Source organism: Larus michahellis, chromosome Z (genome assembly GCF_964199755.1).
Source record: "Larus michahellis chromosome Z, bLarMic1.1, whole genome shotgun sequence".
Taxonomy (NCBI): domain Eukaryota; kingdom Metazoa; phylum Chordata; class Aves; order Charadriiformes; family Laridae; genus Larus; species Larus michahellis.
In genome coordinates this window covers 25856736-25871581 of record NC_133930.1, presented here as the reverse complement: position 1 = coordinate 25871581, position 14846 = coordinate 25856736, and the positions used below count along the sequence as shown (strand labels likewise).

Here is a 14846-nt window from a genome sequence, read left to right as displayed (position 1 = left end):
GCTGAGGGTATTTTCCAGGATATTATTGGGTTATGTGTGCTATCAGAGCATCTTAATCATGGTAGAACAATGCTGGACCCATTCGCACTGAACAGTAGTACAAAGAATCGTTACAGATCTATCTACTTCTTCAGTCTTTAATTTGCCGATCTCTTTTGTATTAATGAAACCTGGTAGCTGATGACTAGTTTTGGTCTCCTAGACAACAGTGGTCTCTGTTCCCTTCAATGTGATTTTTAGAAAGCTGTAAAAACTTGCATAGAATGGATTATTCTCCTCCATTTTAAACATTCTCCCTCTGTGTTAACTGGGTACTTAGGTTTTTTTTATCTGTATCTGAGTAGTGTGAGTGTAATTTGTTAACGTGGCAGAGAAAGTGTTTTTAATAGTTCTGTAGGTGCTCTTGTCAATGTGGGATATAAATGTGTTGTGTTTTCTGTTTTTGTTTTGCTGGTTTGTGCTTTGTTTTGTGGGTGTTTTTTTTTTTCTGACTGACTTTTCTATAAAATACTGGCGTGCTTCTTGTACCTGACTTAGTGATTCAAAGTGTGATGCTAGTCTTTGCTTTTGAGATTGATGTTATAGGAGGTAAGCTACAAGAAGCATGTAAAATTAAAAATTTGATGGGAAACAGTTAATTAGATTCTGCTGTTTTTTTAAACTCTGGTCTCCTGAGCTAATTCTGATCTTGAAAATGTCATCTGAAACGACTGTGACTTCAGTGCACCGATAGCTGCAGGAGCTGGGTGTGAAACCGCCTGTTCTTTGATTCTGTTCTGTGGTTGGTGTTACTAATAGTTAAATAAAAAGATGGGAAAATCAGGGGGCTGAACTGTCAGGATTTTGGGTGAGAGAAGACTGGAGAAGGAAGTATGAATTGAAAAGAAGGAACAGGGAGTTGGACAAGATGAGAATTAGGGGATCAGCACTCAAAGGAGGAAGGACTGGGCGTGGCTGGGTGGCTGAGGAAAATCAGGTCATGGCAATCAGGCAGAAGTACTGGTCCACCATGACATAGCTTTCTCAGTCTGAGATTGGACCAGGCATTTTACAGTTGCTGCACTCAGTGGCTGGCATCAGATATTTAAAATCTGTCCCAGAAATTCCTGTGTTCTGTCTCTGCAGAACATAACCCAATTTTTAATCACTTAAATCATGCGGCAGGTTGAGGTCTCTTGATGTTTGGTGGTTCCAGCCATGCTGCTGCTTTGTGTTGGTGTCCATATATTATCACCTATTGGAACTTGTCTTTCTGGCTTTTTTCTGTTTCTTAATATTAAAAACCAAAAAATAACTAAAAAATAATTTGTTTTAACTTTATTATCTGGGTGGAATACCAAATATGGAAAAATAAGTTATGCCAGACCAGTTTCACTTATTCCTGTAGAATATTAAAGTCTTCCCTGTTTTTAACCACTAGAACATGTGTCATGCAACATAGAAATTTGATAGGATTAATTTAAATGACACTTTTTCTTTGAGTATGTTGTCCTGCATAACACTTATTGCTCATGTTCGTTATTCAAACCCCGTTTTCCAACATGCATTTTTAAAGTGAGATGCAATGAGTGTAAGGTAAATGATTCAAAGTAATTATTTGTATTCCCTGGGATATCATGTCTAATCTCTTCAGAAATCTCTTAAGTGTTTTGAAATACAAAGTGCAGCTCCCGTTGGCACCAGTTGTTCAATGCACTGTATGTATTCAGAAAAATTTGAAGTCTAGCAGCCTTCACCTTGACACCTAGACTATGACGAGCTTATTTCTTTCCATGCTGAGGATAGTTCTAGCACTAGAGAAGATCGCAGTGAGTATAGGAGAGATGCACATCTCCAGACTAGTGTTACCTTCTCCAACTACAAGGTTACTCTTCTTTTCCTATGATCTCTAGTTTACTTCTTGAGTCTTTCTGCTTGTGGAAGAAATCAGGCCATGAACTTCTGTTGAAGTCCAGACTGTGTAAATGAGGTTTTCTGAGAGCAGAATTTGAATGCTACTTGTCATGGTGGGGTTTGTGTATTTCAGTACAACTATAATTATTTCTTTTACTAGGTAATGAAACTTTTCTTATATAGAGCTGATACTGAATGTCATGCAGTTTTTTTCTGAGCTGCTGCTACTTTTGCAAACAATAGCAATTATTTGGTGAAAGTATAGCAATTATTAACAAAATGAGAATGGACTTCTGATGGAGGGCTTCTTGGTCTACCCGCTGTGTATATTTAAGCATATTCTAGACTTTTGATGTAGTAAGCCTATTTGGATCAGCATATGTTTCCTGTTGCTTGTCAGCATTAGAATGTCACAATAGCTGTGTGATGAGATCTGAGAAACTTTTTTTCCCCTGGTCTTCTCTAAAACACTCAGAGAAAAAAGGCTTTCTTTCATCAGATGTTTATTATTGTTTGCTTATTGTATTTCTAAATATAGATTGCTCTTCTGAATTTGACTTGACCACTCTTTCCTGCTTTTTGGAAATCTGCTGCTGTTCAGTGGCTGTCTCACGAGTGTGATATTCTAGTTATTCAAATAATTGCATTTATTGTCCTTCATGGGCACAGCTGGGCTGAGTTATTTGGTTAGTAGTGCTCTCTTAAAACACAGAAGTTTAGTGTTGAAATGTACTTTTTAAGCAGCTAATTTAGCTTAAAGTACTAAGTGCTATTTGAGTTTTAGTAATGTAGACATACTGGTTTCACTAAGTGGCTGATGGTTAGCTGTCACTAGTTTCATATATGCCTATACTTAATGTTTTTATGGGTGGAAGAGGGAATTATATGAGAGCATTTGTGGAAGGGGTACCATACAGAAAGCATGAACAAAGAATAAAATATTTTATGCTCTGCTAATTCACACTAACATGTAAAGACTAGAGTAAGTGTGCCGCGTCTGGCTAGGATGGAGTTAATTTTTTCAGACTTGTGACCAAAATGGTGATGGTAAGGCACCAGTGTTTCAGCTGTTACTGAACAGTGCTTGCACAGCATCGTGCGCGCCAGTTTCACACTCTGCTTCCCCATGGGGTTAGGCTGGGGTTGGGCAAGAGATTGGGAGAGGACACAGGCAGGACAGCTGACCCCAACTGACCAAAGGTATATTCCATACTATTGCTATCATGCTTAGCAGTAACATTGGTGGTGCTGGTGGGAATGTTCCAAGATAACCATTGCTCAGAGGCTGGCTGGGCATCAGTCTGCTAGTGGGAGGTGGTGAGTGATTGCCTTTGTATCAGTTGTGGGGGTTTGTTGCCTTTTTTTTTCCTTTTTTTTTTTTTTTGTCTACATGTCCTCCCCCCTTATTAAACTCTCTTTCTGAACACCCACAAGTTTTACTTGGTTTTGCCTGTCTGATTCTCTTCCCCAGGCTACTGGTGAGGGCAGTGAGCAAGTGACTAGGTGGAGACTTAACTGCTGGCTAGGGTGAACCTACCACACTAAAAGTTTTCAGCTGTATACAGCTTTCTGCCATTCTGTATACTGAATTATGAAATTGTCTTATTTGTATTAACTTTGCTTTAAGTTAATCTTTTTTGATCTTGCATTGACAAGTCTAGTAAACTAATGCTAATTCAAGTGTCAGATTTAATTCTTCCCCTATTTTTTATGATCTTTTTATTCAGTGTTTCAAATGATTCGTAGTTGAATTTTGACAACAAACATTCTCCCGGCACATGCACTTTCTCTTGTTTTTGTTGTTCATCTGCATGATATTTTGTGGCAGTCCTTTAATGAAAGAACATGTTACAGAGAATTAGTCCATCATTTTATGCAAGACCTGATGAGATTTCAGTTGCAATAGTGCATTCAAGTCTAGGATGGTAACGAAAAAATATGGCAGGCTTGTTGGGGAGACTGTCACCAGGGTGGCTTTATTGAAATCACCAATTATGGTGTAAGTGAAATGTAGGAAAGCTGACTTTTAATTGCATGTAATGTTGCAATGTTGCTTTATATACATTTATATAAAGGGTGATTCCTGTTTAATCACCATTAAAATACTGCTTTAAAGCTAAATGTATGGTTTAGCCAAAAGTGGCAGCATTTTATATGACCAGGAGGGTAGTTTTTATGTATGCTTATGCACATGAATTTTATTAAATTTGCAACATACATTTTTTTTTATTTTTGAAGCAATTGTTTTCTTGTCAAACTTTTTTAATAGTAAAATTTTTTTCATTGCCTCATATTAATAAATTGGTGACTATAGCTAATGGAGAAAACAAGCTTGTTCTCATTTGCTGTGTCCTTCAGGATTTTAGAGTTGATAGATTCTGCCCTGTTTTTGGTTTTGTTTTTTTTTTTTTCCCTAGCTGTAAATAGGTTGACCACAGCCATTAAGAAGATACTGTTCCTGCATCTGCATTACTGCTGCCAAGACTAAACTAATGCTGTAATAGATGCTGATTCTAAGAATCTAGATTTTATTTTTCAGTAGCTTAATAGTTTGTATATTTACTTAAGTGTAGATTAAGTAATTTACTGTATTTTAAAAAAAGACACATATTTCATGTAGAGGTTTTAAATGTAGCTGATGTTGAAGGAAATATGAATGTAAATGTATATAAATGTAAATGCTTATCTTCTTCCCAGTCTTTATCAACTCCAGTTTGTTTTCTTGAACTCGACTACTGAAGTTAAGAAAATCTATGTATCTAGACATAACAGTTATAAATAAGTAAATTGTATATTCCCAGCTATTTTGTATGTTTGATGTACATATAAAATATTGTACACTTGTTTTGTGCATTTATGTAAAAATACATGGTACTAACCATATTGAATAAATGGATCTCTTAATTTTCAAGAAAACCTTCCTTTCATCCATTCTTATGTTCTGAAGACACAAAAACCTTAAATTAAGCCACAGAAACAATGTATTGAAACCAGACATCACATGGAATAAGTACAGTTTTTCTCCCTTCAAAGTTAGTGTTGCTTATGGTAGTGGGCACTTCCGTTCTTCTGCAGAGCCAGGCCTGCCTGTCTCTAGCACGGAGAAACGTTTCATTCCTGAAATTGCGTTCTCAAGCTAAACTTCAAGCAGTCTTTCTTACTGTATAGTTCATTGGAGGAAAAAAATTACACTTCTTCCTTAATTTTACCAGCTCAGGTAGAAGCTGAACCAGAGGTACTTTTGGCATTACAGGAGACTGTTTCCTCAGCTTTGTTCTTCTGAAATGCTATTCCTATTCCTGAAGGTGATGGAGGTACTTCTGGGTAGGGGAAAAAACAAGAGTTACAGAAAGTTCATTTCTTCTGTTGTGCTTTTTGGGTGCATAGTTGTGAAGTCCAGTGGTCAATATAACGGTTTTCTTCCCTTGAGAACTTTTGTCCTTATACATCAAATATATGACAGATGGAGTTTCTTTTAGGCTGTGTTAATCTAGGTTTATAAGAGGCTCAGAATGGAATTATGTCATTTTGGAGACAGAGGCAGATGTTTACAGACTTTTTTATTGAAAACAATTTTATTATTTTTATATATATTAGTATTATTTTTATTTTATTTTTAATTTTTATTGAAAACAAACCTCTTTTATATTGAAACAAAAGCTGAGTTTTATATGATAAGTGTTGATTTGTCGCTTACATACACGTGCATACATTTACAGAACTGTTTTCTCTTCTAGGATCCTTCTGTTACACAGGTGACGAGAAATGTTCCTCCCGGGCTAGATGAGTACAATCCTTTCTCTGATTCAAGAACAGTAAGCACATTTATTTCATTATCATGCTCTTAATCTTTTTAGGTAAGATTCGTGAGGTATTGTTTTCAGAGTTTGGGACTGATGTAAAACATGTGATGGGCTAGCTAGAGGTAATGGACGATGTGTAAGGATGGATAGTCCCATAATGTATTTGGAGGATTCAGTGGGTAGGTTGACTTAAGTGAGCTTTGACCTGTTAAGGAAGAGTGGCTCTCTGAAAGGGGGCCAAAACAGAACTGAGTTTTCCCCCTGTTCAGTAAGACTTCTGTTAGTCTGTCCTTATGCTTTTCTGAATTTTACTTGCTTTAAAGGTTGTGAGTGTGGCATGCCTCCCCATTGTCTTGTTTTTGATTCCCATTTCCACTTAATGAAAGTGCTGCTCAGAATAAGAAAAACATTCTGTTTCAGTGACAGTACACAGGCTATGAGTGGTTATGCTGTAGTAAAAAGAATATTTTATGTCAAAGAAGCAGTTGCTTTTTGCCTCTAATTTGTATAGTTTTAATTTGCCTTGTGCTTATTTTCACCCATGTCAGTGCAAATATGAGGAATGGGGTAGTAAATTCATACTGTAACAGCATTTTTCAGTGGTTACTTTTGATAGTGAAGATCTTGTGCAAGATTAGCAAAATGTATGGATGATTACTGTCTGTCAGTATAAACATTCAAATACTTTATTTTTCAAATGTAGGCTTATTTCCTATGGTAAATCTGATAGTCCTGGTAGGAAATATTGGTATTCGAGTCTGTAGTGCAGCACTAAGGTTTCATACACTGTTAAAGTGCTAGACTGGAAGAAGCTCGTTTTTGAGTGTGTCTTGGATGAACTGTTAAAGGCAGAATGTTTACTATTAGCAACAGTATTAAATAAGTCCCCAAATTTTTTTTCTCCTAACTCACAATATAATGAATTATGTTTGATTTATCTTTCTGAAACTTGAAGAGCTTCAAAATTGCTTTGTATTAACCATAAGTTATAAAGACAGTTGGTCTTGTTTAGAAAAAATAATAAAGAGCTACTCTGACTTTTTTGTTACTTACGTACTTATTTTAACATGCAGCTTTGTGGGAAAAGGAAAACTGAAGTATATGGCTAAAGTTATTCGGCCTTGAACAGTCAGTGGTACACGTATAAAAAAATCTAATCGTGCACTACAGATGTCACTCATAGAAAACTGGGAGGATGGAGGAAATCTTGAAGTCAGTGTTCAGATCTACTGAATATGTGCAGTGTTCATGCACTGTGATTGAACTAATAATACATAGCATGTTGCAAAATTCATAAAAACTGAATTTGCTGAATTGAATGAGCAGTTCTTTCAATTCAACTGAATTGATTGAGCAGTTCTCTTTCTGTAGAGGAAAAGAACTTTCACAGGTTTTCTTGCAGAAAGCAAGACTGAACGAATAAAGTATATATTCAGCTACAAGTGCAGTAATAATCAACCTTTAGATGATGCTCCCCTTCCTCTCTCTGTATCTTGTGGATGCTGAATATGTAACTGTTTATTCTGTAATAATATGCATTTGCAGAAATGTGCTTAGGTACCTGAGGATATGCTCACAATTCCATGTGCTCACCTCTCTTTTCCAACCAGCTTTGTGTGCAAGAGACAGATATACTATGCTTGTACAAATAAATGTATGCAACAGGAGTGAGGGAAGGGGCAGTAGAAGTGAATGCCTTTGAAGATTGGATGAACAGAGGTAGAAGCAGCGTCTGTGAATTTTAGATTTGGAGTATTACAATGTCTGTCAGGGTAGGGATAGGAATTACTGTACGTTTCGTGTGCTGCTCAGAGCAAAAACATCCAAGTAGTTTCTGAGGGCTTTGATTTGCTGCTGTTCTTTTTTTCTACCTTTGTTGGGAAGCTGAGTCACCTTTAACAGTTTTGCGCAGATATCCCACTTCTAACATTCGAAAGCCGTAATGGCACTAGTGAGCAGAAAGGATACAACCTGGTGGTAGCAAAATGTGTCCTGGAGATTTCTGTGCTGTTTAGTTTGACAGTTGCTGGTCTGTAAGACTTAAAATGTTGTTTTTTTCACTCTCAGTAAAAACGTGTAGTTGTAGTTTTTAAGGAAGCTGAGAATGGTATCTTCCAGTCTATATCATTAATACAGCATTAACCTTCTTCCCCCTTCCCTGCAAATTAAAGTTAATAAGGCATGCTGGACTGCAAAAGTATTTCTCCATTGCAAATCCAGACAGGGACGTTTCTTCTGTGAGAAAGTGACTTCAGTCTCTGAATACTGACATTCCTTACCTTGGCTCAGTTGATGTTCTCCTTTAGCCAAGGGAGACGCTTCCTATCAGTTCTTTCTTGATTATCAGGATAGGACAGGAAAAATAAATCTACTTCTTCTCCGTATTCCTTTTTTCTTAAGTGTTTCAGTGCATTCACCTTTTCTCAGTGAATTTATATCCTTCACATCTGCAGTGGGAAGCTTGGTAGGAAAATAACGTGTAAGATATAATGACGGACATAGGAGATTTTAGGTCTGCAGTGTCACCACCTTGACATCTAATCTGAGAAATTAGAGTCTCTTGTTTTTTTGCTTCTTAGCAAATTTCAAAGCTTCTCTTATTTTTGATTGTTAAATACAATGCTTGCAACTACATCACCATTTCAGAATGTAAGGAACCTACTGTATGCTAGCTAATGTTGCAGTAAATACTTTTACTGAATTTTTTTTGCAGCTGCTTTTATGAAGTTAGCTTACTTCTTAATTGAGCTAACTTGAGAGATGGCAATTAGAGCAAATCTGTGCTTACTCTGTATTTGGAAATTGATGTGAGATGTTAACTTCTGGAATTTTGCTTTGTATTGCCTTTTTAATAACTGTACAAAGAACTGTCTGCCTTACTGTTTGGTCTACCAAGCCAATAAACTGTTATTTCTTTTTATTGAGTATGTTTTAATTGCATGTATGAAGCAACACTTGTTTTGACTACCTTGTTTTCACTAAGGCTTAGTCTGCATAACCTCTGTTGTCCCCTGTTCTTGTTTGTTTGCCTTGTATGCATTTTTATTGAACTTCTGTTTTTCCAGTGACTGCTGATTACTGTGAAATATATTTATAGGAGAAAAGAAGACGTTAAGTGGTTTCTGAGAAAATGTTATCACAAATAAATCTTTCTTCTTCTTTTTCTGCTGTACCCTGTACCCTTTTCTTACTATTTATGTCAGTCCAATAATAGATAATGTGTGTCAACTGAACTTTATTTAAGTCTATGCAGTTCTCCAGATCTGCTGCACAATGATAGAGCTTGAAGATATACGCGATTTAACTTCAGTACTTCTTGCTTCTAGGAAAATCCCAAAGTGTACAGCTATGTTTTACGGGTTTTTTGTTTGTGGTATTTTTGAGTAGTGGAATGATTTTCCAGGGCAGCTGGAGTCTTCTATTTGTTTCTTGCTAAGTGGCGAAGGGAGGGTGAGGGGTGGAGGGTGTTGTCGCTCGGCTCTGCTTAGGGATGTAAAAATGAGTACTTCAGTTTGATAGGAAGACATAGTGCAACCTGAGTTTAAAATGATTGTGTGCTGGTTGCGTTTTAAGAGACATCTCTTAAGAGCATAGGAGCAGGCAATTCCAAAGTATTGGAAATGCAGCAAGTGGGGTGGAAGGCTGGCTCAGCTGAGCAGTCATCTTCTAGAATTGAGGTGGAAAAAGAAAGTGTATGGACATTGGAGGCCAAGGACAGGCGCCATGAGAGGACTACAGAGGTGCTCTTCCCCAACGTAGGGAGGAAATTCTTATGTCCAAAGCTCGATTAGAGTTCAAGCTGGCCAGCACTGTGAAGGACAACAAAAAGGGCTTTCTTAAATGTGTTGACAGCAAAAGGAGTATCAGAGACAACATTGGCAACCTGATGTTGCGGTTTTGCCTCAGCCAGGAACAAAGAACCACGAGGTCTTTTTGCTCACTGTGTGCCCCTTTCCCCTTCCCCTCCCTCCTCCCCACAATGTCAGGACAGGGGGAGAATCAGAAGAAAACGGCAAAAATCGTCGGTTGAGATAAAGGCAGTTTAACAGAACAGCGAAGGAAAGAGGAAAACAACAATAACTGCTCATCAACTGGAAGCCGAAGCCCAGCGGTTTCTGCCTGCCCCTCCCCCCCCCCCCCTCCCCGCACAGCTCACTGACTATATACTGGGCACGGCACTGCCTGGTTTAGAATATGTGTTTGGCTGTTTTGGGTCAACCTCCCCACAGTGCCTTGTGAAAATTAACCCTATCCCTGCTGGAACCAGGATGCTTAATGAGGCCAGTCACCTCACAAATAGGGATGTAGACAAAGCAGAAACATTTAATGCCTTCTTTGCCTCTGTCTTTAACAGTGATGATGGGGCCTGTGACTGGGGGGATGATAAACTCCCAGCCAGCTCTGAAGTTCTTCAAGACTGGCTGTTCCAGCTGGATGCACATAAGTCTATGAGGCCTGGTGGGATCCATCCCAGGGTACTGAAAGAGCTGGCCAATGTTATTTGGCCATTTTTTGTTTTTTCGATGGTCTTAGGAGTCTGGAAAGGTACTAGTTGACTAGAAGCTGGGAAATGTTGTCCCAATTTTAAAGAAGGGTAAGAAGGAAAACCCTGCTAATTACAGGCCTGTTAGTCTCACTTCAGTGCCTAGTAAAATTATGGAGAAGGTCATTCTGGAAGTTAGTGAGAAACACTTGAGAGGCAATGCAGTCATTGGTTGGTCATAGCCAGCATGGGTTCATGAGGGGAACGTCTTGCTTGATTAACTCAATTTCCTTTTATGACAAGGTCACTCAACTACTTGACCAAGGGATGCCAGTAGATGTGATGGGGTGGGATTGTAGCAAAGTTTTTTTTTATACTGTCTCTCAGAGTATCCTGGTGAACAGAATGTCCAGCCCACAGCTTGACATGTCCGTGATATGCTGGGTGAGTAATTGGCTGATGAGTTGAGCTCAAAGAGTTACAGTAAATGGGGTTACATCAGGCTGGCAGCGAGTCACCAGTGGGGTTTGCCAGGGCTGAATTTTAGGATCAGTGCTCTTTAGTGTTTTTATAAATGATCTGTCTGCAGGAATTGGATATACATGAAGTAAGCTTGCCGATGATACTAAATTTGGAGGAGCTTGGACTCCCTTGAGAGGCTTTACAGGGACATCTGGTTAGACCAGAGAGCTGGGCAATCACCAATTGTATGAAATTTAACAAGAGCAAGTGCCAGATTCTGCAGCAGGGGCAGGGTAATTCTGGTTATACATACAAATTGGGAGACAAGAGGCTGCAGGGCAGCCCTGTGGAAAGAGTTCTAGGGAGTTTGGGTTGATGGCAAGTTGACCATGAGCTAACAATGTGTCCTGGCAGCCAAGAGGGCCATCTATGTCCTGGGGTGCATCAAGCACAGCATAGCCAGCCCGTCGAGGGAGGTGATTGTCCCTCTCTACAGTGCATTGGTGTGGCCCCACCTCAAGTACTGCGTGTAGTTTTGGGTGCCTCAGTGTAAGAAGGACATCAAATTATTAGAGTTTGTCCAGAGGAGGGTGACCAAGATGAATGAAAGGTCTCCAGGGCAAGACTTGGGAGGAGCAGCTGAGGTCACCTGGTTTGCTCAGTTTGGAGAAGGGAAGGCTGAGGGGTGACCTCATTGTAGCCTGCAGCTCCGCAGTGGAGGAGGAGATGCTGATGTCCTCTTTCTGGTGACCAGTGACAGGACACAGCAATGAAGGTGCGTCAGGGGAAGGTCAGATTGGGCATTAGGAAAAGGTTGTTCACTGAGAGGGTGGTCAGTCACTGGAAAAGGCTCCCCAGGGAGAAGTGGTCAGGGCACCGAGCCTGTCAGAGTTCGAGGAGCATCTGGATGACGCTCTTAGTCATACGGTTTAGTTTTCGGTAGTCCTGCGAAGAGCAGGGAGTTGGACTTGATGATCCTTAAGTGGGTCCCTTCCAACTTGAGATATGCTATGATTACAATGCTTTCTTCATTAGGTTCTTGATCTATAAAAAATGATTTATAATACCTATGCCTCTTGTGCATTGAATTGTGATCTTTGACTAATAACCTAGAAAAACAAACACATTAAAGCAATATTGAACTTCCACCATTTGAGGCAGATTTAAGCACTGACACTTTGGTCCCCTGTGCACACATTAGGAAGCTAACATAAGTGATTATGAAAATACAGTCGCATACAAAACCATGCGTGACTTTTTCTGTACTTAATGAAGAAATGCAGTATTTCAGCAGCTGGCTGTATCCTGTGAATACAGTGGTTGGAGTGCAACTGTTGCTGGGGTTATGTTCTTAATACACATATCAACCCAGCAGAAATTCTGGAATGATACCCAGCAAGAATTAACAGCAAATGTTGAAGTAGATACATGTTTTTTCTTACCTTTCTTTACTACTCTGTTAGAAGCTCTTCTGTCTACCTTTTCTAAGATCCTGCACCGATTCTATCAAGTGATACTAAATAACTCATAAAGGATGTTAAAGGCACAATAACATTCATTGAATGGTGTAGACACACTGTAGCTCAAAAGTATCTGCTTTAGATGCACCTTAAGAAGGCACTAATTGTGCTGGGTATTTGCTGCTTTGTTAAGCGTGCTACTGGGATAATACAGCTCATATAAAAGTGGAAGCAATTCTCAAAGAAAACTTAAGAGCTTAAACTCTGCCAAGCTTAAGTGTAAAAATGTAAGGGAAGCTCAAAGCTTTGAGGAAAAACTTGTAGAACAACTTGGGAAACTTTCTTTCCTGAAAGCAGGAAGCTTCTGCCATCTTCTAAGTTTGTAAGAGTACTAAAAAAATCATAGAATCATAGAATTGCCTAGGTTGGAAGGGACCTTTCAGATCATCTAGTCCAACCATTGACCTAACACTGACAAAAACCATCACTAAACCAGATCTCTAGGCACTATGTTTACCCATCTTTTAAGTACCTCCAGGGATGGTGCCTCAACCACTTCACTGGGCAGCCTGTTCCAATGCTTAATGACCCTTTCATCGTAAACATTTTTCCTGATATCCAGCCTAAACCTCCCCTGGCACAACTTGAGGCTGTTTTCTCTTGTCATATCACCTGTTACTTGGGAGAAGAGACTGACCCCCACCACTCTACAACCTCCTTTCAGATAATTGTAGAGAGCAATAAGGTCTCCCCTCAGCCTCCTTTTCTGCAGGCTAAACAACCCCAGCTCCCTCAGCCGCTTCTCATAAGACTTATTCTCCAGACCCCTCACCAGCTTCGTTGCCCTTCTCTGTACCTGCTCCAGCACCTCAGTGTTTTTTCTGTGGTCAGGGGCCCAAAACTGGAGACAGTACTCGAGGTGGGGTGTCAATGGTGTAGGAAAAAGCTAACTGAATTGTTTCTGTACAGGGAAAGTATCTTAAACTTGAATTCTCAATAGAGTAGGCTTTAGAAAAGCAATGAATTGCCAGCAATAGGTAGTCAGATGAGTGTTAAGAAAACTAAGATGGAAAATTGCTAAAGCATGAACTGGAATGCACCTCAGCTGGCTGTATACCAGAGGTAGGAAAAGTGATAGCTGTCACACTCACTATAGAAAAGGCTCTTAAAAGTATTAAAGAAATTAAGAGGCCAGAATGTATAAATTCTTTATTGGACAAGTGGGATGGTGAGTGGGTCACAGAAAAGTATACTAATCATAAATTATTTTTTGTTGGTTGGATGTTTTTTTTGTTTAGTGTTTATTTTGTTGGTTTTTAGCAGACCTCTATATAGGGGCTTTAATCTTCAAACAGACATGGAAGTTGCCTTGACCGCTTGGTCATTCCTGCATTAAGTAATGGTCTGCAGCGCACAGATCTAACAACATGAGACTCAGGCCAGCTATTTCCTTGCACTGCAGTGCTTGAAATAATGAGCCTGGAGTGTCCTGCTTCGTGTTACTGCAGTGATATGGGTGTATGGTCTTTGAGGGGCTGATGCCTGAATGAAGATCATAATTCCAGTCATATTATTACAGAGTATCCAAAGGTATATGTGTTTCTTAATCATGTACCCTCCTTTTAAAAGTTATGATAGCTGTTCAGATGCAAACCTCCAAATAATTAAGTCAGTCATACAGGTTACTGTAAGGATATATAGAATGTGAGACCATCTGTTTCATTAAGGTTATAGACTTTTTTCAGTTTAAAGGGAGTAATTGGTAAAAAGGAAAGCAAAAAAACAAAGGCAGAAACACAAACCTGATAGATAAGTGATAACAGTGACAAAACAGAAGACCAAAACTCTTTAGCCACTAATTTATGGGCTTTGAAGAGGGACAGCCTGGAGTTGTTAACTGATAAGAAGGAAGACAGAAGATAAGCATGAATATTATGCATAATTGAGGGCAGCCTGTGGGACTACAAAAAATTATAAAGGAATATTTAGGGGAATAGCTAAAGATGTGGAGCAGTTGAAGACTGAGGAGGAGCAAGGAGGAGACTAGAGAAGAAGATGGATTAAAAGGAGCTGGTTGCATATGAGTTGCTACCAGTTCATACGCTTGTCTGACAGCCATGTGCCTAATCACTGCAGTTATTGTTAAATCCTTTCTTAACTATGTTTCTGTGGCCCTTCCCGCTCTACCACATATGTGACTGCTGCAAAGTCTAGGTGCCAGCAACTGGAGAGACTAGAGAGACTTAGGTGCCAGCAGCATGGTCAGACCCCAAGTAGTAGCGGTCCATATATCTGTGGTGTAAACAACTGAGCTTCTGGGTGTCAGCAGCTGGAGGAACCATGGATCATAGGGTCCATGTGATTGAGGTGCCAGCAACTGAAGGGACCAGTGTGTTTTCCTCTGTGTGTATGTGTGTAATTCACTACCAAACTTCAGGCTGGACTAGCTGGCAAATAAAAGAAAAACCTCTCTCTGGGAAGACTCAAAGTCTGAGCCAAAAGTGAGTAAGGGGGTCTGGGCTTGGATATACGGCAAGACTGTGCTGGTGTTTGAAGGGGCTGCGAGTGTGGAAGTTCCTTCTGACACAAATGTATGAGTGCATGAATCTTCTAGTGAACGTCAAGCTGGGGAAGCTGGCAAACTGGAGGAAACTTTTATACCGAGTAAGAGAGCTCCAGATCCAGGAAGGTATATCAGGCAGGCTGAGGGCCCACTGCTCATACCTGAGGGATCTGAAACTGCTT

The 14846-nt window shown here is 39.5% G+C and overlaps 1 protein-coding gene across 1 annotated transcript in view; it reads left to right on the top strand.

The window, feature by feature from the left end:
- SCAMP1 (secretory carrier membrane protein 1) overlaps positions 1-14846 on the top strand; it is a 41523-nt gene that overhangs the window by 8136 nt on the left and 18541 nt on the right. The window contains exon 2 of the mRNA XM_074569962.1: positions 5631-5708. Coding sequence (XP_074426063.1) covers positions 5631-5708 — 78 coding nt within the window. The remainder of the gene's footprint in view (positions 1-5630; positions 5709-14846) is intronic.